Source organism: Patella vulgata, chromosome 3 (assembly GCF_932274485.2).
Source record: "Patella vulgata chromosome 3, xgPatVulg1.2, whole genome shotgun sequence".
Lineage (NCBI taxonomy): Eukaryota > Metazoa > Mollusca > Gastropoda > Patellidae > Patella > Patella vulgata.
This window is the reverse complement of record NC_065881.2, coordinates 11,008,567-11,034,554: the sequence shown is the minus strand read 5'-3', so window position 1 is coordinate 11,034,554 and position 25,988 is coordinate 11,008,567. Positions and strand designations below refer to the sequence as shown.

The 25,988-nt window shown below is 36.0% G+C and overlaps 2 protein-coding genes across 3 annotated transcripts in view; one reads left to right on the top strand and one right to left on the bottom strand.

Moving 5' to 3' along the window:
- LOC126815344 (coiled-coil domain-containing protein 186) overlaps window positions 1–5,721 on the top strand; it is a 32,022-nt gene extending 26,301 nt beyond the window's left edge. Inside the window, exons 18-19 of the mRNA XM_056099392.1 lie at window positions 2,210–2,359; window positions 2,929–5,721. Of these exons, the coding sequence (XP_055955367.1) occupies window positions 2,210–2,359; window positions 2,929–3,012 (234 nt within the window). The 3' untranslated portion in view covers window positions 3,013–5,721. The remainder of the gene's footprint in view (window positions 1–2,209; window positions 2,360–2,928) is intronic.
- A 7,369-nt stretch (window positions 5,722–13,090) lies between these two features.
- LOC126816526 (uncharacterized) overlaps window positions 13,091–25,988 on the bottom strand; it is a 37,891-nt gene continuing 24,993 nt past the window's right edge. For both annotated transcript variants that reach the window (XM_056099394.1, XM_056099393.1), the window contains exons 6-16: window positions 24,889–24,989; window positions 23,731–23,968; window positions 23,066–23,124; window positions 22,542–22,609; window positions 20,977–21,193; window positions 20,145–20,215; window positions 19,827–19,946; window positions 16,292–16,411; window positions 15,312–15,453; window positions 14,441–14,591; window positions 13,091–13,632 (exon numbers count right to left, since the gene is read on the bottom strand). In XM_056099394.1, coding sequence (XP_055955369.1) covers window positions 13,551–13,632; window positions 14,441–14,591; window positions 15,312–15,453; window positions 16,292–16,411; window positions 19,827–19,946; window positions 20,145–20,215; window positions 20,977–21,193; window positions 22,542–22,609; window positions 23,066–23,124; window positions 23,731–23,968; window positions 24,889–24,989 — 1,369 coding nt within the window. In that variant the 3' untranslated portion in view covers window positions 13,091–13,550. The remainder of the gene's footprint in view (window positions 13,633–14,440; window positions 14,592–15,311; window positions 15,454–16,291; window positions 16,412–19,826; window positions 19,947–20,144; window positions 20,216–20,976; window positions 21,194–22,541; window positions 22,610–23,065; window positions 23,125–23,730; window positions 23,969–24,888; window positions 24,990–25,988) is intronic.

Here is a 25,988-nt window from a genome sequence, read left to right as displayed (position 1 = left end):
TTAATAATTTAGATAACATTTCAGGCCTAAAGAAAGACCTGCAACAGGCAGATTTAGTTCATGCATAATGTATGTTTAACTATGTCAGCTCTTTATCTAAATTTTACATAAAGCATGTTTTATTTAACACTTCTTATTTTTGTTTTTAAATTCTTGTCTTCTTTTAAATATTGTTTGGTATTTGCATGGCTTGGCTAACCTTTTTATTTTTCTTTCAATTAGCATAACATTAGGAGTGAGGTTCAGGTAGGCCCCCTCTAATTATTTCAACTTTCCTCTCTCCCTTGGGCCCCTTTTTTAGCCCTAACGGTATAAATTGATATTTTTATGTGAAAAGTGGTGGCATGTGCCCCAACCTGATTAAAACACAGATCCTATTTCATTTCGTTTTGTTTTTATAGTTCAAAATTTTGTTTTACTTATCTTTACTACACTAGGATCTGGAAGAGTTGTTATCATTCATGTGTTCTGAATGATGTGAGGGATTAGCCAATGAAACGGTCTGTTACAGCGACTTCTTGGCCTTTTTATGCACGGAACTGTGGGTAAACCACTAGAACGCAGATTGATTAAACAATGTCTGAAGCCACTCGTTTGACCCCTGATGTGAACTCCCACTATAACTGGTCAGATCTTCATGTAGTGTAGGCCATCGAAAGTATAAAAAAACGAAACGAAATATAGATCTGTATTTGAATCAGATTGCACGTGCCCATGTCCTAACGCGCCTAATATGAGAAATCTGACTGAACAGATGAGATTTTGGGAACCCTCAGGTATATGTGGGGGGGTTGGATGACCGAATGGTTAGTGCTTGCGCATTGTATCAGGTCTGTCATTGAGTCAACTGGCGTGGTTTCGATTCTCCGGTTGTACGTCACAAGTAGTAGGATCACCTGTCCAACCTCGTCAGTTTTCTCTGGGTCCTCCGGTTTCCTCCAAGTGCTAAAGTCACCTACGCGCAAGCAAGTTATTGATATAAAATTGAAGCATATGTTAGCCCCGAAATGACCTGGTTTGTGTTGAGTGGACGTTTAACCCCATTTCTCTCTCTCAGGTATATGTAAGTTGTCCCAAGATGTCTGTAAGTGGGAACAATTTGGGAACTGGTGTTACATCTAATCCAGTTATGCTTTATATATCAGCACTCCAGTATTACCAACATTTCTAAAGTTAAAAGAATATAAAATTTAAAAGAAAAAAAAATTTAACGAACAATACAGATACAAATTTAGTTCGGGGATTTGCATATCTATTAATCCATCCTGTTTTAATCCTTAATCGGGTTATTGGTTTTTTTTTAATCTTGATTACCTAACTAGGTTAAAAATGAAAACAGAGTTGAGTATTTCACCCACAAAACAAGTAAAAGGGGGCCTTCTCAGGGGGGGTGATAAAACGGAAAATTATGAAATCAAAAATTTATGAATTTATATCATTATACTGATATACATTCTTAATGCAATGTTATTTCAATTGAAAATATTACTTATACACATTACCTGGTGGAAACTATTACTTATGTACATTACCTGGTAGAAAATATTACTTATACACATTACCTTGTGGAAATTATTACTTATGCACATTACCTGGTGGAAATATAAATTTGTTTTGAGATATAACTCTGTTTTTCATTTTGGCTGACCATAAATAGGTTTTACATGCAACAGGCATTTTTGAATGACTGCGAAACATAGCACCTTTTTCGACAATCCATTGACAATCTACACAAGATAGTTTTGGAAATTGAAAGTTTTTTCTTTATATTTGATGGATTTTCTATAATATTATTTGATATAATTTAAGCTTATAATTGGTTTAGAATTAAATATTTTTATGTTTGTTATTAAACATCTTTGTAGATTTAATCCTGACATTACTGAAGCAAGTATGATATTAATGATTACTTGTTCAATGTAATGATTCCAAGCCCTCGGCCCTGTTTCTCGAAATCTTAACTAAAGATAAAATGTAAATTTTAGTAGATATTCCAATTTTGATTGGCTAAGCACTATAATCAATCAAATATTGTCCAATCAAATTACTAAAATTTGGATTTTATCTTAGGTACAATTTCGTTAAACAGCCCCCAGAGTCCTTGTATCATTAGAAATTGGAGCTATGTTGAGAAGTCAAGTCATTTTCCACAATAAACTACTGAAATTAAAATATGATTGTTATTAATGAATATGTTTATGAATTACAGGCTTTGTTAGCGAAGAAAGGTGGAATAATGGCTTCGCTGTACAGTTCACATCCACAAGATGGTCACATGACGTTAGATTTGTCTTTAGAAATAAACCAAAAGCTTCAAAGTGTTTTAGAAGATACATTGTTAAAAAATATTACCCTCAAGGTGAGGCCATGTAATAATATATTACCCTTAATGTAAGGCCATATTTTAAAAATATTACCCTCAAGATAAGGCCATATCGAAATAATATTACCCTCAAGTTAAGGCCATATAAAAATATGACCCTTAAGGTAAGGCCATATTTAAAAAATATTACCCCCAAGTTAAGGCCAAAAAGAAAAATATTACCCTCAAGGTTAGACCATATTTGAAAATATATTACATTCAAGGTAAGGCCATATTGAAAATATTGCGCTGAAGGTAAGGCCATATTTTCAAAAATATTACCCTGACACTAAGTCCAAATAAAAGAAATATTACCCGCAAGATAAGGCCATATAAAAAAAATATTACCTTCAAGGTAAAGTCGTGTTAAAAAATATTACACTCAAGGTAAGGTCATATTAAAAATATTACCCTCAAGGTAAGGCCATATACAAAAGATATTACCCTCAAGGTAAGGCCATACAAAAATATAACCCTCAAGATATGGCCGTATACAAAAATAGTTTGTTGATTTTCAACAATTTCTGTTTCATTACCTGGCAACCTATCTTCTCTTTTCTTTCCAGGAGAATATTGATACACTAGGACAAGAAATTGCCAGATTATCAAAAGAAAACCGACAACTGCAGCTGCATTTACAAGGCCGTTAAAATCGACTATCAGAAGTGATGATTCTACAGATAAAATCTCTTTGTTTGTGTGATAGTTTGTATTCACTGTCTGTACACAGTGCTTGTGTAAATGCAACAGGCTTTTATATTCTTGGCAGACATTCTGTTTGTACACCATAAACTCTAAGAGAATGTTAAACTCAGTCAAATGGTTGTTGTTTAAATGCAACAGGCCTTTATATTCTTGGCAGACATTGTTTGTACACCATAAACTCTAAGAGAATGTTAAACTCAGTCAAATGGTTGTTGTTTAAATGCAACAGGCCTTTATATTCTTGGCAGACATTGTTTGTACACCATAAACTCTAAGAGAATGTTTAACTCAGTCATATGGTTGTTGTGTAAATGCAACAGGCCTTTATATTCTTGGCAGACATTGTTTGTACACCATAAACTCTAAGAGAATGTTTAACTCAGTCATATGGTTGTTGTGTAAATGCAACAGGCCTTTATATTCTTGGCAGACATTCTGTTTGTACACCATAAACTCTTAAGAGAATGTTAAACTCAGTCATATGGTTGTTGTATATATACAGCAGGCTTTTATATTCTTAGCCTACATTTTTTCTGTGTACACCATAAACTCTTATGAGAATGTGTAAGCCTACGATTACAGTCAGACGTTGTGAGATTATCCAAAATGACCCGCTTTCAAGCACGGCTTGTGTAATCCTTTATTTATTATATAATAGGCCTAAACAATTTAATTTTTAGCTTTTTGAGGTCTTTGATCTTAATAAATAAATAGCCAGTTTGAATGATGTTTTCTTTGAAATTTTGAATTTCAAAAATTTGAAACTCGAAACTTTTGAGAAGAGTGACCAAGTATTTTTTTGTTTTTAAACTATTTTTTTTCCCTAAGAAATAGAAAACAAAATTTAGTAGAGCTTCCTGGAGAACAGACATTCAAATTGGCATGGTCTTGTCAGTTATTTTGTATAATTGCCTGAGTACCTGTACTATGTAACTATAAACTGAAAGGGTAGTAACTATTAACTCAAAGGGAAGTAACTTCATTATTAATGGACAATAATAGGAATCAGACCACTAAGTTTGCCTGTATTATTAATGAATGATTGTTTGTATATTTTAGCCTGTATGTGATATATATATATAATTATCAGGCTTATATTCTTGTACAGTATGGTATTACAATATTTAACAATGGTTGTGATGATCCTATCACTTGTGGTGAGATATTAGTGCATGCAGATTGTAAAAAACTCGAGAAAATGTAGGCCAATATCTTATAAATTGGTTATATTGTTGAAGTCTAGATAATTGTATGAATTATCAAAGCAAACATTTAAACTATGTATGTAGTATATTGAGATATTTAATATTATCATATCATTTAAATCAAATATATGTAGATTATCATATCAATATTTAGTACTGTACAACAGGAGGGAAAATATCTTATTGAAAGTTTGACTCTATTGTCTATGGCCTTCTGGATCTGAGCAAGAACTTAGAACAGAGCTTAGATAGTTGTTATCTGCTCCTAGCCATCTTGCTCTGAGTTAAATATCTGCAATGAGCTTAACAAGTCTTAAGAGTCTATTGTCTATGACTTTCTGGATCTGAGCAAGAACTTAAAAAAGACCATAGCCAGTTGTTACCTGCTTCTAGCCATTTTGCTCTGAGGAAAATATCTGCATTGAGAGCTTAGAAAGTATTAGAGTCTGTTTTCTGCTCCTGGCCTTCTAGATCTGAGAAAGACCTCAGAACAGACTTCAGTGAGTTGTTACCTGCTCTTAGCCATCATGCTCTGAACAGAGCTTATCGAGTATTAAACTCTATTATCTGCTCGGTGCCTTCTGGATCTGAGACAATATCTACAGCACCGACCTTAGCAAGTAATCGACTCTGTTATCTGCCTGGAGCCTTCTTGATCTGAGAAAAATATCAACAGAACTTAGCGAGTTGTTACCTACTCCTAAACTTCTTCCTCTGAGAAAAATATCTACAGAGCTTAGCAAGTAATCGACTCTGTTATCTGCCTGGGGCCTTCTGGATCTGAGAAAAATATCAACAGAGCTTAGCGAGTTGTTACCTGCTCCTAAACTTCTTCCTCTGAGAAAAATATCTACAAGTATTAGACTCTGTTATCTGCTCCTGGACATCTGGATCTGTTCCTGGTCTTTTGGATCTGAGACCAGAGAGATAGTGACATGGACTAAGTAATGAGGGAACAAGATATCCAAATGATATATTTTATGATTTTATAAGTTTGAGTGAAGGTGTGATTGTTCTGGTCTGTTCTACATCATTTAAACCTAGTTTGCCTTTTATTATTAACCAGCACAAAAGATCTCATGAATATTGATCTACCTGTGGATTCATTTTAACAGAAAAAGTTTCGTGTTTTTCATTGTAAGAGGATTTTCTTTTGTTTGTCAGATTGGAACGTATTTTGTATCACCAGATATGTCTCTATAGAAACCAACACAAGCATTCCTCAAACTGTATCTGCAAAAAAAAAAGGACTTAACTAAGCTAACGGCAGAGGTTGAGATGTTCCTAACGCGTTTTGTTCTGGTTATGTCTTATAATTAGTCTATTTTGATCAAATTTGTCTAAATTAGTTGGATAGAAACCTGTAGTTTGTCTAAAATTGTTTAAAATTGTGTCAATTTTGTTTAAAATTGTGTCAGTTTTGTTTATAATTGTGTCAAAAATTGTGTCAATTTTGTTTATAATTGGTCAATTTTGTTTATAATTGGTCAATTTTGTTTAAAATGTGTCAGTTATGTTTAAAATTGTGTCTATTTCATCTAAAATTGTGTCAAATTTATCTAAAATAGTGTTTGATTTCCAGCGACTATATTATTTTTAGATATAGTATTTGAACCGGTTATTTTGATTGTGTCAACTATATTGTGTGTCGTGTTCACGTAGCTATTTTTGTTGTGCCAAGGAAAAGTAGAAATTATTAACTTTTAAACACAATAATTCCATGAGTTTGTCATCTACTGGTAAAAGCAGTTATCGAGTTAACATAAACCTCAAATCATAGAAAAGACGAGACTTGCTAGCAAAACAAAGCATTCAACAAATACATTGCCTATCTCAATGTTTGAACAAATGTTCATTTGGGCTTATTAGAATATTGTGATTCTCATTTTTACATCATTGAGATTTTGTAATAAAATTAACATATTTTTGGGGCAGCTTATTTCACCCTACAATCAACAATGATATTAAGGTTAAAGGTCACCGGAAAAGCTTCAATTATTTTTTAAGATAATGCAAGTAATTATGTCAACATATCATTTCCATAAGTATAACACAAACCCGAATGTCAATATTACCTGCAACTGGCAAATTTCAACGTTAGTAATTTACACCGTTCTCCGTGGGTATTCATAACTTTCCGTCAATAAACAATCCATGACGTCATTTTAGTCCTTTTGCTCAGAAATATAGACTAGAATAGCAGAAGGACAGAAAGTTATTAATGTCTATTAACGGAAAGTTACGACTACCCACGGAGAACAGCATAAATTACTAATGTTGAAATTTACCTGTTGCAGGTAATATTGACATTCTGGTTCGTGTTATACTTATGGAAAGGATATGTTAACATAATTACTTGCATTATTTAAAAGAAAATATGAAGCTTTTCCGTTGACCTTTAATCTGTTTTCCCAGAAATAGTTTTATAAATTCAAATTAATCAGTTGAGGCTGCTGCTTGTCGAGATCTTTTTTCCATGCTAAAATGATTATTTAACATTTATTTAAGAAAACAAAACAAAAAAAATCAGTAGTAGATAATTAATTTCCTGTCTTGGATTCGATTGGATTTAAAAGCAGCCCATCAAAAGGCATCCTTAGTATCAAATAACGATAAGTCGCTTTCCACGCAGTCTGATTAAAACACATCCTATTTTGTTTTACTTGTCTTTACTACACTACGATCTGGAAGAGTTCTAATACAACCCACGTTCTGGATGATATGAGGGATTAGCCAATGAAAAAGTCTGTTACGTCGATTCTTTTGCGTGAGGTGCACAGAACTTTGGGTAAACCACTAAAAACGTCAACGCTGATTGATTAATCATTATCTGACCTCATTAGCTCAAAAGCCGCTGGTATGACACCTGTAGTGTAGGCCATCGAAAGTATAAAAAAAATGAAACGATGAAATATAGATCTATGTTTTAATCAGATTGATTTCTACAGTTTTAAATTTGTAAATGGATGTATTTGTAGATAATGTATAGATAGAGTATCATTTAAAGTTACATTATGTAAAAGCTAAATCTGCCTATTGCAGGGGCCTGTTTCACAAAATTTTGGCTAAGATAAAATCCAAATTTTAGTAACTTGATTGGATAATATAAGATTGATTTTAGTGCTTAGCCAATCAAAACTGAAGTATCTACTAAAATTTAGATTTTATCTTTAGTTAAGATTCCGAGAAACGGGGCCCTGGTCTTTATTTCGGCTTCAACTGTTCTATAAATTATGAAAAGTCGATAATCAACATGCTAGACCATCGGATGGCTGAGATCTAAATGGATTAACACACCTGCTAGATTTAAAAATTTAAATATGAAATTGATAATCAAGACTTAGCCTCAATTGTCAAGTATCGTTGCTACGATAATAAACAATCTAAGCAACATCTTCAAACACTCATAACTTGGCTCAGAAAATTTTTTACAGAAATTTTCAATATATTCATTTTTTATTATCTAATTTTGAACTATTATATTCAATATCTCAGCCGTCCAATGGTCTAGAGAGTTGATTGTGAGCTTATCATGTTAACAAATATCTAAATAATAATTTATAAAACATTTGCGCCCCAAAAAGATCCGCAATAGGCAGATTTAGCTCTTACATTATACATCTTTAATATATTTGTTGAATTTCTCCTCTACTTAGAATTAGGCCACATTAATTTGATTCTCTGTTCTTCCTGATTTTGATACCAGTAAATAGCTCTTTGAGCCATGTGAACGATGTTTTGTTTAAAATTTCAAAACTTACAAATTAAAAAGTAAAAGCTTTTGAACAGTGCAACCATGTACCTTAGGTTTGTAAATTGGCCAGTTTTTCAATTTAGGCAACACCAATTTAATTTTCTGTTCTTCAGGATCTAGATAACTATATAACCTCTTGAATCACATGAAAGATGTTTTGTTTATAATTAGGAACTACAGTAAAAGCTTTCGGACAGCACAACCAAGTACTTTTGGTTTTTAAATTAGTCTCTTTCCTGCAGAAATAGAAAGGAAAATTTTTAGAAATCAAGTTGGTGTGGCCTTAGTGTTATTTGTTTTGATAGGTCTGTGATATTAAAATAACCATGTTTTAACCTCTTTATTTCACAATCAACTCTAGTTAATCATTAAATTAATTTACATAATAACTATAGTTAATCATTAAATTAATTTAAATAATAACTCTAGTTAATCATTAAATTAATTTAAATAATAACTCTAGTTAATCATTAAATTCATTTAAATAATAATAGATAAGTCTACATGTAACTTTATTTCACAATCAACTCTAGTTAATCATTAAATTCATTTAAATAATAATAGACAAGTCTACATGTAACTTTTATTATCAGCTTTGTATAAAGACTGTTTCAATCATTGCTTCATCTTCATAACGACAAGTATGAATAGCACTGCTGGGTTTTACACTTGGATATCAGTACTTGGGGCTCATTGTGGAACACGATTCCCCGGTTGTATATCACAAGGAGTAGGGTCACCTGTCCAACCTTGTGGGATTTCTCCAGATCCTCCGGTTTCCTCCAACTGCTAAAGACTCCTACGCGCAAGCGAATTATGGAAATAAATTGAACCATGTGTTAGTCCCGAAATGACCTAGTTTGTGTCGAGTGGACGTTAAACCCCATTTCTCTCTCTCTCTATCTCACAGTCAATGAAGCACTATTCACATTTGATGCTATGAAGATGTCATTGCTATAGTATACCTACTAAATTATGATATAAACTTCAAAATACATTAGTTTTACATTGTTAATATAATAAATGTGGAATGTGCAATTATAGATATAACTTATGTACGATTTATAATTATTGAAAATTTAATATTTCATTATGGGTTTAATCATTATGCAATTTTATTGTGAACAATTTTTATGTTATTAACCGTTTCTTGTTGCGAAATCCTTTTTAAATGATAAATGTGTCAAGCTTTAATTCGATTATTTAATTATGATACTCATGTTAAAAATTTATCCCTTTAGCACTTGGTTTCGAAGGCGCCTTCCTCGGTATTCCCATTGATCTCATTCCATTCTGCTCCACTATACCCTTCACCATTTTTACGGTAAATCATTAAATGGCTGAACCATTCTAATTCAGTTAAAATCGGACTCATCCGATTCCATCGAGAGTTGATTATGGTCTTGTCATGTTAATAAATGTCTAATTAATAGTTTATATAATATTTAAGGCCTAAAGAAAGACCTACAATATGAAGATTTAGGTCTTGAATAATGCCTTTTTAAAACATGCACTAGAGTTTCAGGTGTTCCAAGTGCTATAGGTTTAAATTAATGTTGGTCGTTGATGCATTTACAGTATTTATGTTCTGTACATATTCAGCTTTTTTTTAGTTGAAAAAAATATTCCTGGAGATTTGATCTAAATGATCTTGTGTTTAACATAGAAATTAAAGGCTTGATGTATCATTTACATTTACACTAAAATATCAAATTTAAATCCTGGCTAAATATGTACTCAGATTGATTATCTAACATTTAATTAAATTTAAGAAGCAAAATCCAAACCCAAACGCAAGATAACCTACCAGCTTGGATTCATTCAGATTTAAACTAGGTTTCAGGGCTTGGATTGCCGAATGGTTAGCATGTGCGCATTGTATCATAAGATTTGTCTTTGAGTCAGCTGGTGTGATTTCGATTCCTCGGTTGTATGTGACAAGGAGTAGGGTGGCCTGTCCAACCTTGTTGGTTTTCTCCAGGTCCTCTGGTTTCCTCCCACTGCTAAAGACCCCTACCTGCAAGCGAATTATTGAAATAAAATTGAACCATGTTAACCCCAAAATGACCTAGTTTGTGTCGAGTGGATGTTAAACCCAATTTCTCACTCTCTTAAAATAGGTTTCTCTTCTACCAGTAAAATATAGTGGCATCTTGTTATATCAAGTAGCATATAGATCAATGAAATTTCAATTTATCATATCTTCTTAAATACTGAATGGAATTGAGCCAGTTTTGTATTAATATTCCTATTAAAGATTAAACTTTCCTATAGGGCTAAATGATGCATCAAGCCTTTAAGTGTTTTAACAATTACCATAGAGAATTGACACTGTAGGAGTGAATGGAGAGGGGTTCACTAGTCCATGGGTGCACTAGTCCATCGCTATATGAAATACTATAAATCTGGGTATCAAAACCCCTAACACTAACCCTGACCCTAACCCTAATAATAGATATCGATGGACTAATGAACCCCAGGATAGTGTACCTTAACCCTAACCCAACCCCTAATAATAGATATCGGTGGACTAATGAACCTGCGGACTAGTGAACATTCCCCAGTGAATGAATGAATACATTAATGAATGCATAGTTTGAAATTTGAGTCACAATAATGATATTAAGGAATAATTGTTTTAATTTATTGTTGTTATATGTTTATATATATATATATATATATATATATATATATAGGTGGGGTTTGCATATAATCATGGTGTTATATTTTATGTGTTGATTTCATAGTAAACTGTATTTTGTGGCTAGAAAAATTTATATTATGATTATCTATTGCTAGATTATTAACACTAACACCTGTGGGAGGCAGGGTAGGGTGGCCGAATGGTTAAACGTGTGCGCATTAGATCATAAGGTCTATCTTTTTTTGTTTCAAATTAACAATGCGAAACAAGAAAACAAGTACTTTTCATTTCTTGGAAATAAGAAGCAAAATTTTAATAGATGTTTGTTTTTTTAAACAATATTTTTATTTAGGGGAATAGGTAGCTGTGGCCGAATGGTAATGTGTGCTGTTAGATCATAAGGTCTGTCATTGAGTCATATGGCGTGGTTTTGATTCCTCGCTTGTATGTAACAAGGAGTTCAGTCACTTGTCAAACCTCTTGGGTTTTCTTGGGTCCTCCGGTTTACTCCCACTGCTAAAGATTCACACGCGCTAGCGAATTATTGAAATAAAATTGAACCATATGTTAGTCCCAAAATAACCTAGTTTGTATTGAGTAAACTTTAAATATCCCGATGAACTTTCTAGTTCATCACAGGGACCAAACATGGGACCTCCTACATTGATATGAAAATCCAGATGAACTTTCTCGGTCATCACAGGGATCGAACATGGGACCTCCAGGTTAGCAAGCCGCTGTGGCTCCCCGAACATTCAAGTACTTTCCCTCTCCTCCTACCACGATCTTAATAGGTTTTAGTAATGATAGTCAGTGATATTATATTCTAGCCACAGTGTGTAATATATGTCATCTATGTAAATATTTTAACATTATATGATGTGTAAATTATTGATTGATTATATGTAATAAATATATTATAATATATACCTCAAACTTTTTTATACATCCACTATTTTATGTGGATGTATTATGCGTCTCCCCATTCACATTTTGTTTGTGGACACCCTAATAGGTCACAATTTTTATTTCATTTTGACGAAACTTCAAATATAGGTGTATATCCCAAAGATCTCGGTTCCTTTCAATATTGGCACATACAGGCTCTGATAGTACGAAAAATCGCCTTTTTAGCTTGTCCATCTCTTGCAAAATGTTGGCTTGTTATTTCATTGCTTCGATACAGTACATCAACTAGGTGGAATACTAAACTATAACACATATTTATGGAAAAACGGGGGGGGTTGGATGGCTGAATGGTTAGCACGTGCGCGCTGTACCATAAAGTCTGTCATTGAGTCAACTGGCATGATTTCGAACCCCCGGGTTGTACGTGACAAGGAGTAGGGTCGCCTGTCCAACCTCGTGGGTTTTCTCCGGGTCCTCCGGTTTCCTCCCACTGCTAAAGACCCCTACGCGCAAGCGAATTATTGAAATTAGGTCATAGCGCAGCTGTCCGTGCAAAATTAGCCCAGTCAGTGCGAAACAGTAGGACGTTAAACCCCATTTCATTCACATTTTTGTTCCGTGGGCTACTTCCCATACCAAATATGTCATACTGTTATTGGAAGTAACTGCTAACTAAACAGCAGATCCTAGGTCCAATCCGGATGTTGGCCGAGAAATTTCCTTAGGATTGTCCAGTCTCGCTCGTTTCCCGTTGTAGATCTGGCAAGGGTAAAACATTGAGTTGTTTGGGTATTGGCAAGGGTAAAACATTGAGTTGTTTGGGTATTGGAGAGAAAACAGAGCTCCACTGGTGTACCCATTGATGTGCATATGTAGAACCTGAAACAGTAGGAATTCGCAATATAAGCTTATCTTCATGGCCATCTTAACAGCATGGGCAGTTGCCTGGGGGATTGACCAGTATTTGAGACCCACGCTAATCTAAGTATGTTGTGACTTGCTATCGCATTATAAATATTGGGTAACAAGTGGGCATAGGTATTCCTGATTTTATAGACTTATTTACATTTTTATTCCTGTGAGCGATTGTGTAGGATGGAGCCCCAGTGCACTGCTTTGCCCGAGTGCCTATAATGCTGTTAAATCGGCCCCGATTAATCTTAATATAATTTCATGCAGAGTAAGTAGGAACACTACAGTCTGGGCAAAATTTCACTGGTACGAGGCAGAAAAAAAGATCCCACAAGCAGAGGTTATCTCCTCCAGGAAGCGTGCGGTGCTTGTTGATAAGAGAGGACACACGTTACCAACTTTAGACTTTAACCTTTTTTCCCACATTTCACTATAAAGTTATTATGGCCTTTGTGAGTTGTTGGTTTTCTTGTGTAGCCTCTATTGCTGTTACAAATTTTTTGGCAAAGTGACTGCAGTGTTCCTACTTACACTGCTTGATGTATGCCTGTCTACAGTAGCAGTCCGGTTGATACAGAAAAGCAAGACGTCAAACCTCATTTGATTTCATGATATTCAAAGATTTTAATTCTCTATACACAAAAACATCACAGAACTTGTTAAATAAATAAGGGCAAATCTTAAATATCTTATTGCCATGTTTCTTTACTTGTCCATTGGTTGTCTATTGTAACCAGGGGAAATCACTTCATCTTTACATTAGTAATACAAATAACGATAGAATTTCATATATATATAGAGCGCATGTTGAACCAGGAACTGAACATGGCATCATTGTCGCCATCTTGGAATTTCAAAAATTCTTTTAAGTGGGGCAAAACTGACAGCGCTATTTAAACCCCAAAACTTTATATAATTTCACTGTTTGATTGGATATTCCCGTGAAATGGATGCCCCACCGCCTTCTGTACATCACTGTATGATAGGATATTCCTGTGAAATGGATGCCCCAGCCCACTGAGGTCACAATGAATGATAACGATGTGAATTATTAGATGATTAATGAGACTGGATGCTCTGTATCTTGAGTGAACTTTCTTGAGTAATCAAACTTTGAGATGCTGCCAATAATTCTCTGCACCTAGAAAATATCAAGATGAAATATTTAAATATTGGGTAAAGGGAGAGAGAGAAAGAGGGAGAGAGAGAGAAATGTGGTTTACCCCCACTTGACAAACTAGGTCATATCGGGACTAACATATGGTTCAATAATGGTCTTTAGCAGTGGGAGAAAACCCGAGGACCTGGAGAAAACCCACAAGGTCGGATAGGTGACTCTACTCCTTGTCACGTACAAGTGTGGAATCAAAACCATGCCACTTGACTCAATGACAGACCTTTTTATCTCAAATGTTGCAGTTGACACAAATTAAAATCATCTGCTTTTTTGTGGTCATATTTAATGCTGAATTTATTGTTTGATTTTTGAGTCATTATCCAAATATTTGAATGAGCTATACTAATCTGATTAAAATACAGATCTATATTTCGTTTCGTTTTTTATACTTTCGATGGCCTCCACTACATGAAGATCTGACCGGTTGTAGTGGAAGGTTGCTTCAGAGGTCACACAGGCAGCTTTTAACCCTATGACGTCAGATATTGATTAATCAACCAGCGTTGACGTTTCTAGTGGTTTACCCACAGCTCTGTGCATCAAACGCCAAGAACTCACCGTAAGATACCGTTTCATTGGGTAATCCCTTACATTAACCTGAACACAGGTTACATAACAACTCTTCCCGATCCAAGTGAAGTAAAGACAAGTTAAATGAAATAGGATCTGTGTTTGAATCAGATTCCGTGGAAAGCAGCTTATATAACAACTCTTCTAGATCCTAGTGTTGTGAAGACAAGTAAAACGAAATTTTGAACTATAAAAAACTTACTTTTTAAGCTCTGAACATTCAGAATCTACAACTTTTTCTGTTGTTTGTAAAGCTGTAGAAAATTGAGATGTTTTTGGAGTTTGTTGTCGAACCATCATACTAATCTGTCCTAATAAATTCTCACTTTCTTGTAGACTGTTTTCTAGCGACGCTGTTTGGAGAAATATAAATACTACTGATAAAACTTAGGGATTTTTGAATACCTTACAAACTAAAATATCTTGTGAATGTTGAACCTCAAAAGGGAAAATCTTTTTCATAATTATACCGAAACACATCCCTTTCAAATATACCAGCCTTTGTTAGCCACTGTTTGACTGGTCGAATAAAAGCGAAATTATAGAATGAATCAAGAATGTCAAGAATCCAGATTTTTCTGACCTGTGAAAGTGCGTTATGTCTTCCGAGAACGAGAACGACTTCACCTTGATCTCGTTCTCTTCTCAAAGCGCATCTGAATCTCTTTAGTAACACATATCATTTGAGGAAACCAAAGGAACTGCAGAAAACCCACGAGGTTAGGCAGGCGAGCCTACTCTTATAATGTTCAATGTTGGGATCGATATCAAAACCATGCCACTTCACTCAATCACAGACCTTATGATCTAAAGTGCATGCCATAGATCACTCCACCACCCAATCCTAAAAGATCAGAGAGAGAGAGAGAAATTGGGTTTAACATCCACTCAACACAGACTAGGTCATTTCAGGACTAACATAAGGTTCAATTTTATTTCAACAATTCGCGTGTCCATCGAGGTCTTTAGCAGTGGGAGGAAACCGGAGGACCAGGAGAAAACCCACGAGGTTGAACTGGTGACCCTACTCCTCGTCACGCCTCAAAGATCATAATAATTATTTAATTACATACCTTGAAAAGTATCTTCATCATCTGGTATATAAATACCTTTAGTTGATATCTGATGTCTTGTTGTATCTAAACTCGCTGCTAATTCATGATATTCATTACTTATAACGGGTAGATTATTTATAACTGGTTCTAATCCACTATTCTATAAAATAAACAATACTTAAATATAATTCCCACTTATCTATAAAATAAACATTACTTAATTAAATATAATTCCCACATTTCTATAAAATAAACATTACTTAATTAAATATAATTCCCACATTTCTATAAAATAAACATTAACTTAATTAAATATAATTCCCACATTTCTATAAAATAAACATTACTTAATTAAATATAATTCCCACATTTCTATAAAATAAACATTACTTAATTAAATATAATTCCTACTTTTCTATAAAATAAACATTACTTAAATATAATTCCTACTTTTCCACGGCACAAACTAGGTCATTTCGGGACTAACATATGGTTCAATTTTATTTCAATAATTCGCTTGCATGTAGGGGTCTTTAGCAGTGGGAGGAAACCAGTGAACCCAAAGAAAACCCACAAGGTTGGATAGGCGACCCTACTCCTTGTCATGTACAACCGAGGAATCAAAATAACGCCAGTGGACTCAATGACAGACCTTATGATACGCCGTGCACGCGCTAACCATTCGGTCATGCACCCCCCCCCCCCCCCCACAAGAGAGAGAGAATTGGGCTTTAATATCCACTTGACCCAAACTAGATCATTTCATGACTAACATATAGTTCCATTTTATTTCAAAAATTCACTGTGAAAGGAAGCCAGACAATCTGGAGGACAAGATTGGGCAGGTAAGACATCTCCTTGTCACATACAAGTGTGGACTTGAAACCACATCACTTGACTCAATGACATACCCTATGATCTAAAGCACATGTGTTAGACCATTCAGCCAGCCCCCTCCAAGTCAGATATTACCAGGGATACTGAAGATGCTCCTATACCTGTAGTTCAAGCTGATCATCCAGCTCATTTAGATGTTTTAATCGAACTAATTCTAACTTTAAGCTGGCTTCTTTCTCATGTAAAGCTTCAACTTCTTCCCATAACATATTTAACTGACCCTACAAAAAAAAATAAAAACGTATCTAAATGAAACGAAATGAAATGGGGTTTAACGTCCTACTGTTCTTCTCTGAACTGGGCTAATGTAGACGGGCATACGTCATACAGTGTGCTATGAGGGATTTTTTGCCCGGACAGCCTCACTACGGCCTACTCAAGGGACCTTTTCCGTCCAATCCAAAAAACTAGACAGTTGTACTTGTCAGGCCCTCCGTCCTGCACCACTGACAAGGGGAAACCACGTCTAAATAAAATACAAATCAAAAACACATCAATGAATAAAGAGCATCTGTAACATGGATCAGGCATCTTCCTCTGTCATATTCAAACACGCCACTTGACTCAACGACATACCTTGTTATTTCACGCAAACACGTTAACCACTAGATCATCCAACCCTTGACGAAATGGCAGGTTCCAGAAGTACATTGTTCCAGACAAACCCTGTATTTGTGTCTGATAATGTCTTTGCCAGCTGCCCTATGTCCGGACTGGATTCAGAATAGTTTTTGTACAATATATGTTGAACAAGAGCATCGCTAACGCAGCAATATACGTCCACATTCCTGTTTTGTTTGATATGGTCCAGTTTGCATTGAGGGTCTGTGAAATAAAACTGGGTTGTAGGACTGCTATCAGTTTAACGTTTCGTTCACATTAACAGAACACAATTTTTATTTTAAAACAATCGATGTCTTTATTCTAAAAGCATGACGTTTAGAATAGGTATCCCCATTTCAAAAGGATCGGTTAAGAATTGCGGCCTGTAGGCAAAACACAAGACACACAAACATTAGGCGTGACTCTGTCCCAAGGGGTTGAGCATGCACCAAAAATAATAATAGAGGCCAGCCTTAGGATTAAGGAATAAGTGTAAAAACGTAGCCTTAGGCTATAAGGAATAAGTCTAAAAAAAATTTCAAGATGATCGATTAAGAAATGCGGTCTGCAAGTGACACACAGACATAAAAAAAGAAAATGGGCGTAGCTCTGCCCCTGGGGGTTGGGTATTCACCACAACTAATAGGGATGTTCCTTAGGATAGAAGGAATATGTATGCTAAGTTTCAAGGTGATACGATAAGAAATGCGATCTGTAGATGACAAACAAATAAATAAATATAAGGGATGGGCGTGGCTCTACCCCTGGTGGTCGGGCATGCACCAAAAACAATAGGGATCATACTTAGGGTATAAGCAATTCATATGAAAAATTTTCAAGACGATTGATTAAGAATTGTGGCCTGTAGGTGACACACAGACATAAAAAGAAAAGAAAATGGGCGTGGCTCTGCCCCTGGGGGTAAAAAAACAATAGGGGTCATCGTTAGGGTATAAGCAATTCATATGAAAAAATTTCAAGACAATTGATTAAGAATTGTGGTCTGTAGGCGACACACACACATAGAAAAAGAAAATGGGCGTGGCTTTGCCCCTGGGGGGTGGGCATGCACCCAAAACGATAGGGATGTTCCTGAGGGTACAAAGAATAAGTATGCAAAGTTTCAAGATGATACGTTAAGAAATGCGGCCTGTAGACGACAAACAAACAAATACAAAAATGGGCGTGGCTCTGCCCCGGGGAGGCGAGCATGCACTAAAAACAATAGGGATCATCCTTAGGGTATAAGGAATAAATATGTAAAGTTGATACGTTAAGAAATGCGGTCTGTAGATGACAAACAAATAAATAAATATAAGGAATGGGCGTGGCTCTGCCCCTGGGGGTCGGGCATGCACCAAAAACAATAGGGATCTTCCTTGGGGTATAAGGAATAAGTATACCAAGTTTGAAGAAAATCCAGTAAGAATTGCGCCCTGTAGGCGACACAAAGACACACGAAAAGAAAATGGGAAATGGGCGTGGCTCTGCCCCTGGGGGTTGGGCATGTACCCCAAACGATAGGGATGTTCCTTAGGGTACAAAGAATGTGTATGCAAGATTATAAGTTAAGAAATGTGGCCTGTAGACGACAAACAAACAAATACTAGAAATGGGCGTGGCTCTGCCCCTGGGGGTCGGGCATGCACCAAAAACAATAGGGATCTTCCTTGGGGTATAAGGAATAAGTATACCAAGTTTGAAGAAAATCCAGTAAGAATTGCGCCCTGTAGGCGACACAAAGACACACGAAAAGAAAATGGGCGTGGCTCTGCCCCTGGGGGTTGGGCATGCACCCCAAACGATAGGGATGTTCCTTGGGGTACAAAGAATGTGTATGCAAAGTTTCAAGATTATTAGTTAAGAAATGTGGCCTGTAGACGACAAACAAACAAATACTAGAAATGGGCGTGGCTCTGCCCCGGGGGGTCGGGCATGCACCAAAAACAATAGGGATCTTCCTTGGGGTATAAGGAATAAGTATACCAAGTTTGAAGAAAATCCATGAAGAATTGCGCCCTGTAGGCGAACCACAGACACACACACACACACACACACACACACACACACACAGACAGGGGCGACGGCATAATACGTTCACATTATGAATGTGGACGTATAATAAATGTATCACGATTCACTTTCTCATGATTCACATATTGAATCACAAGGCTCTGAATCGATGTTATGATGATTCTTTTTTTATGATTTTTTTGTCACTTCAATAAATAACCTGTCACTCTTAATTATTCACGTCACATGTTATCCATAGGAATACAAACACTCTTAAATTGTTTTGACCGTAATTTCAACCTACATCAATTGTGACAAAGTACTCTATAACTTTCATCAAATTGAATGATCATTTAGGTGCATAGAACTTAATGACCTAAGCTGATTTTGATAATATATGATATTGATGTTTCAACTCTGTATATACTTCTGTTAAGGCACGAACTGGCTATGATCTAATTAAACATGTAATTAATCCCATATGCCATTTACAAACTACATAATATGATCTGTGTACTAGCTCCACATGACTTCAAAGGAATATGCACTGGTCAGTAAGCATACCATGACGAGATAAAAGAGACAATTGCAAGAATGATCATAATTCTTATCTATTGTCTGAGGGGATATAACAAGAAGGAGTTTGCTGACAGTAAGACAAACGATCGGAGAGGGTGAGAGACGAGCAGAGAGATGGAGAGACCGGCGTTTGGACTCGCCCAAGTTCCGCCACTACCTTGGCAGAGGGGCGGAATGGTGGATATAATATAGTTATGTACCGTCCTGATGTGTTCCTGTTGTAGTCTAGTTCCTGTATATTAGTTAAGTTCCTGTACTGTCGTATGTATGTAACTGTAGCCGATTTATATACCTGATGTAAATAAATCATATATTTACTAAACTGATATCTGTTATCACTAAGATAGTGTTACACAATATCGGGTTATAAAACAGCTTGTTCCTGACAATGTCTTTAACAGGTGCCCTTGGTTCAGACATTACCTGATGTACTGTTCTTACCATGGCAGCCTTTTCTTGTTCTTTAAACACAGTTTTAGCTCTAGAATCTAGATATAACCACTGTAGATATCGTGACCATATAACATCTAATCTCTGTTGACTCATCTTTATATCCTGTTTCTATAAATAACATAATTAATTCAATTATATACAGCTAGATCTAATTCAAAAGGCCAACTCAAGATTTCGTCAAGGTTGCTGAGATATAGGGCACGTGGGCGAGATAGTAGGTTAGGTTAAGGGTAAGCGTTAGGGCTAGGTCCAGGGTTAGGGTTAGCGGTAGCCCTGTTTACATCTAGTTTTAATGAGATTGCTTACCTTGGGTCTTTTCTTCTGTTGTATTATACTTGAAGTATTGTATTTCTTGGAATGATATAAAGTGCTCAGATCTATAAAACAATCATTTTAAACAATTTTCATCCTGTTAGTCAATATACAAATCTCATATTATCAGAAAAATACATGATTGGTAACTATGGCAACTGTTCTGACTCGTAAAAGTTTAAATCTTTACACTGAAAAAAGTACATTTATGACGAAATTTATCTTTATGAACCTGCTGTAAACTGTATTTATGAAGACAACCTGTGAAAAAATGAAATGAAATGAAATGGGGTTTAACCTCCTATTGTTCTGCTCCGATTGGGCTAATGAAGACAGACACAAGCCATGCGGTGTGATACAAGGGAAATTATGTTCGGACAACAGTGCTACGGCCTACTCTTATATCAAATTCCAACTGCCAAGGGCTTTTTTACAGGCACCCCAATGTGTACATGGGACCTCGTTTTTTTGTCCCATCTATACGTCATCCCTTGCCAGGCAGTCTATCCTGCACTACTGACAAAGGCCAATCATGCGGGAAAATCCTGATGAACTTTCTCTGTCAACACAGGGATCGAACATTGAACCTCCAGGTTAGCAAGCCAATGTCTTACCCACTAAACCACAGGGTTAGCGAGCCGTCTTTTATAAACCTACCTGCCGATATTTTTTAATGTAAAAGTGCCAATCAAAGAAGGTGTATTTATGTCTTGATAAAAATTACCTGCTGATATTTTATAATGTAAAAGTGTATTTATGTATGTATAAAAACAAATTGCCAATATTGTATGATATAAAAGTGTATTTAGGTATGTATAAAATCTACCTGCTGATATTGCCGATATTTCTGCTGGTATAGCCGATGTATCCATATCTTGTGTTGTATTAGGTAACGCTTCACTAGAACATGGTGTCGACGTCTTCCCACCAGCAGGTTTACTGGGCATGCTCGGTGTAGCTGGCTTATGAGATCTACCGGGTGTTGCTGGTTTATGTGATGGTAAACTTTTATTACTGGCCGAATGTTTAGCACCACTGGATGTCTAAAGAGAGAGAGAAATGGGGTTTAACATCCACTAGACACAAACTAGGTCATTTTGGGACTAACATATGATCCAATTTCAATGATTTGCTTGCGCGTAGAGGTCTTTAGAAGTGGGAGGAAATCCACAAGGTTGGACAGGCGACCATACTCCTTGTCACAAACAACCAGGGAATGGAAACCACGCCAGTTGATCCAATGACAGACCTTATGATGCAGCACACACAAGCTAACCATTTGGCCATCCAACCCTCCTCAAACTCTAAACCATAAATTATACTTTATTTATTACTCTATCCAGTTACTAAATGCCACTTATGGATAACAAATTATCTAGATCTCATTTCTGTAGGGTATATCATACTCTTCACAGAGTTTTGTTTGATTAGACCTTATCCCACTCAAACACTGCTGTAATGAAAGCAAATTTCTGTTCCAAATTATGACTGGTCAATAGTTTGATTAACAACCAATAGCTAACTGCGTAACAAAACAGTTCGGGTTTAAACAGAGCTCCAGATATGTTTACATAACGTTACTTCACGACTCACAAAATTTATTACTTCCATTCAACCAGCTCATAGCAGAATATTGCAGAAAATCTAATTACGTGACAAACAAGGCTATCAAAATGGCTACAATGTAAACAATACTGCTTGGAGACGAACAATACTTTTGCCATTTTTAATACCTTAAATCACTGGCCAAAGTTTAAGGGAAGACCCCAGATTAAACGAAGGGCTGTCAATGTTTCTGTACTTGGGATAGATTTGATTGAACGGGAAGAATAGACACACCCCCTTAAAAGCTCAAGTATCAGAAGTCAATCCAGCTATGATCAGAGAGGGATTTCTCAGGCCATTTCTTCAGGAATATGATTTTGAAAGAAACAGAGTTATCTCCCACTGCAGTAATACTTTAACAGACGGACATTCAGTGGAGCTTGAACACTTATTGGGTACCTGAAGCTTAAATGAGTTGTTAGGGCCCTGGAGCTCAAACTATTATTTGGCCCCTTGAGCTTGAAATGTTATTGGATCCGGTTACTGGGTCCTTGAAGAGAAAAAGAGCTGGGGTTTATCATCCACTTGACACAAACTAGATCATTTCAAGACAAACACGTGGTTCAATTTTATTTCAATCATTGGCTTGCATGTTGTAGGGGTCTTTTGGAAGGAAACTGGGGGATCCTGAGAAAACACACAAGGTTGAACAGACGACCCTACTCCTTGTCACGTACAACCAGGGAATCGAAACCACAAAAGTTGACTCAATAACAGACCTTATGATGCAGCACACAATCAAAATACAAAACTGAAATGAATTAATTTGTAGATAATGATAATTACCTTTTGATTAACTAGAGATGTTGAAGTTTTAGCTGATGCTTGCATGTACCTTGATGGTATAGATATCCCTAAAATACACAAAATCAAATCACATGAGGTTTAACATCTAGCTTTGTAGCAGAAAGTAGGCTAATGAAGACAGGCATACACCATGCAATGAGACTATGAAGACATGCATACACCATGCAAAGAGGGACATTTTGCCTGGACTGGGCATTTTGCCTGCCTACACTACATTGAATTTCAATTGTCAAGGGCTGGCATACGTGCAAACTAAAGTTACATTGTACCTCTTTTTTTTCCATTCGAAGGACTACCCTCTCTTCCTTGCCATGCCCTTCTTTTTTATCGCCCTGACAAGGCGAAGCTCTGCTGGAAAACCCTGAGTATCAAACCAGGGCCTTTCTGAGAAGTGAGCCAGTGTCTTTCTCACTGAAGCACTGTGGCTCCCAAGCTAAAACATGCTAGGCACAATAATCTTTAGTCCCAAAAGGAAACCTGTCGTTTCTAAAAATCAAACAAACCTTTTTTGGCTTTAGTTACTGTACTTGTCTTACTATTTGATTTAGTACCAGGCTTTGTTCTGAAACATTATAAAAGTTAGTAGATAAAAATACAAAAAGGGGGAGGGGCATGGCATCATTTGAAAAAGGGTCATGAGAGAGAGAGAGATGTGGTTTAACGTCCACTAGACACAAACCAGGTCATATTGGGACTAACATATAGTTCAATTTTATTTCAATAATTCTTAGGGGTCTTTAGTAGTGGGGGGAAACTGGAGGACCCAGAGAAAACTCACGAGCTTGGACAGGAGACCCTACGAGCTTGGACAGGAGACCCTACTCATTGTCACATACAACCGGGAAATTGAAACTATGCCAGTTGACTCAATGACAGACCTTATACTAACGATTTACCTATAGGCTTGGCAGGCTGAAGCATAGGGAGAGAGATAGGAATGGGGTTTAACGTCCACTCGACACAAACTAGGTCATTTCGGGACTAACATATGGTTTAATTTTATTTATATAATCCGCTTGCGCGTAGGGGTCTTTAGCAGTGGGAGGAAACCGGAGGACCCGGAGAAAACCCACGAGGTTGGACAGGCTTGGCAGGCTGAAGCATAGGGCCTCAAGATCAGGGGGCTTCCATACAAGGTGTATAATATAATATTAAAACAATTTATTACTTTGATTTAATAATTGGAACATATTCATCAATGGAGCAGGCATCCATATCACTAATAACAGATTGTATATCATCATCATCTTCATCATCTGTTGGCTTTTCACACACAATTTTCTGTTCTGTTGTCAAAGATTCTGCCGAATCGTTGAAGTTAGGTTGTGGGTAACTTGTCTTAGTATCTTTCACCTTTTTCTTAGTTAATGGTGAAGCTCTGTGTCTGCTATTAGATCGTGGACCATCTGAAATATATTTAAACATGTTTCAATACAATCCTTGAGTGCCATTAGCGACTGAGCACATTAAAAAAAAAACAGCATAGTGCTTGATAACTATAAGAGAATACTTGTGGAAACTTTGTGGTATATTTGTATAAACCAGTGATTGTTTTCCATATAAATTATGTTGTTTTTTTATGTTTTAATGTTTAATGATATTATAATTAATGCTGTTAGCTTTATTGATGGTCAGATGGAACAATTCCATAATCCACAAAATTGCAAATTAAACATACATTATGCAATAGGTAAATCTGCCTACTGCAGGTCTTTCTTTAGGCTTAAAATTAAAATGTTATATAAACTATTAATTAAGACATTTATTAACAAAACAAGACCATAATCATCTCTCGGTGCCATGACAGCGATAACAATGACAATCGAGGCAACAGTGATTTTAAATTAAGGTTTTCTAGGCTTAGAGTGAAGCAATTTGACTGAAATTTTCAGCATATTCCATTTACATCATCTAGTAAATGTACTACATGGTACATATGTATAAAATTGTGTAGCTTATGTATAAGAGAGAGAGAGAGAGAGAGAGAGAGAGAGAAAGAGATCCATTTGACACAAACTAGGTCATTTCGGGATAAACATATTATTCAAATTTATTTCAATAATTCACCTGCGCGTAGGGGTCTTTAGTAGTGGGAGGAAACTGGAGGACCCAGAGAAAACCCATGAGGTTGTACAGGCGACCCTACTCCTTGTTCACATACAACCACGCCAGTTGACTCAATGACAGATCTTACGAGAAAATATGCACGCACTAACCATTCAACCATCCAACACCACACTTATTCAAAGATAACTGTAACTAAAGACAAATTCAATATCCGGCCAAGATAGTAAAATTAACTATCGGGTTCTTCTCTAATTATTACCTGTTCTAATTGTCTTTCTTCCTTTCACTAAAGGTGAAATGGCCTGTGTTGGCTGAAAATTACTTTTCGAAGGTTGATCTGTTTTTTTGTTTTGTTTATCACTAAAATTAAAATAATTATTTTAGGAAGAGAAAGCAGAATTTTAATAGGGTTTCCTGAAAAACAAAATCCAACTTGGTGTGGCCTAATACAAGCTCTTTTAACTCAATAATATGGAAAATATGATACACATTGCGATTCTGTGGCTACGATACCATTCGTATCATGATTCATAACCAGTTCAATATTTACCAAGACAATACAAGATAAATGTATAATTGATATTTTTAGTCCTGTCGATGTCGTAGAAATTAAACTGTTTTATATCAAGATATTGATGTGGATCAAAATAAGGATAAAAACAATTAAAGAGTGTTTTTTTTTATGTGTGACGTGGATAATTATGAGTAACAGGTTACTTACTGAAGCATAAAAAACTCATTGATTCAGTGATATATTGTGTACATGGCATCTTTTGAATTTTCAACAATATTACCGGATGACCCTATTTGTATGACACACTACACATACTACAGACTCTATACTACACAAACTAACCTGATGACCCTATCTGTATGATATATTAAACAAACTTACCTGACTCTATGACATACTACACAAACTTACCTGACTCTATCTGTATGACAAACTTACCTGAGCCTATCTGTATGACATACTACACAAACTTACCTAACCTTATCTGTATGACATACTACACAAACTTACCTGATGACCCCATCTATATGACATACTAAACAAGAGAGAGAGATGGGGGGGGGGGTAATGTCCACTCGACACAAACTAGGTCATTTCGGGACTAACACACGGTTTAATTTTATTTCAACAATTCGCTTGCGCATAGGGGTCTTTAGCAGTGGGAGGAAACCGGAGGACCCGGAGAAAACCCACGAGGTTGGACAGGCGACCCTACTCCTTGTCACGTACAACCGGGGATTCGAAACCACGCCAGTCAACTCAATGACAGACTTTATGATACAGCGCGCGCACGCTAACCATTCAGCCATCCAACACCCCTCATACTACACAAACTACGGACTCTA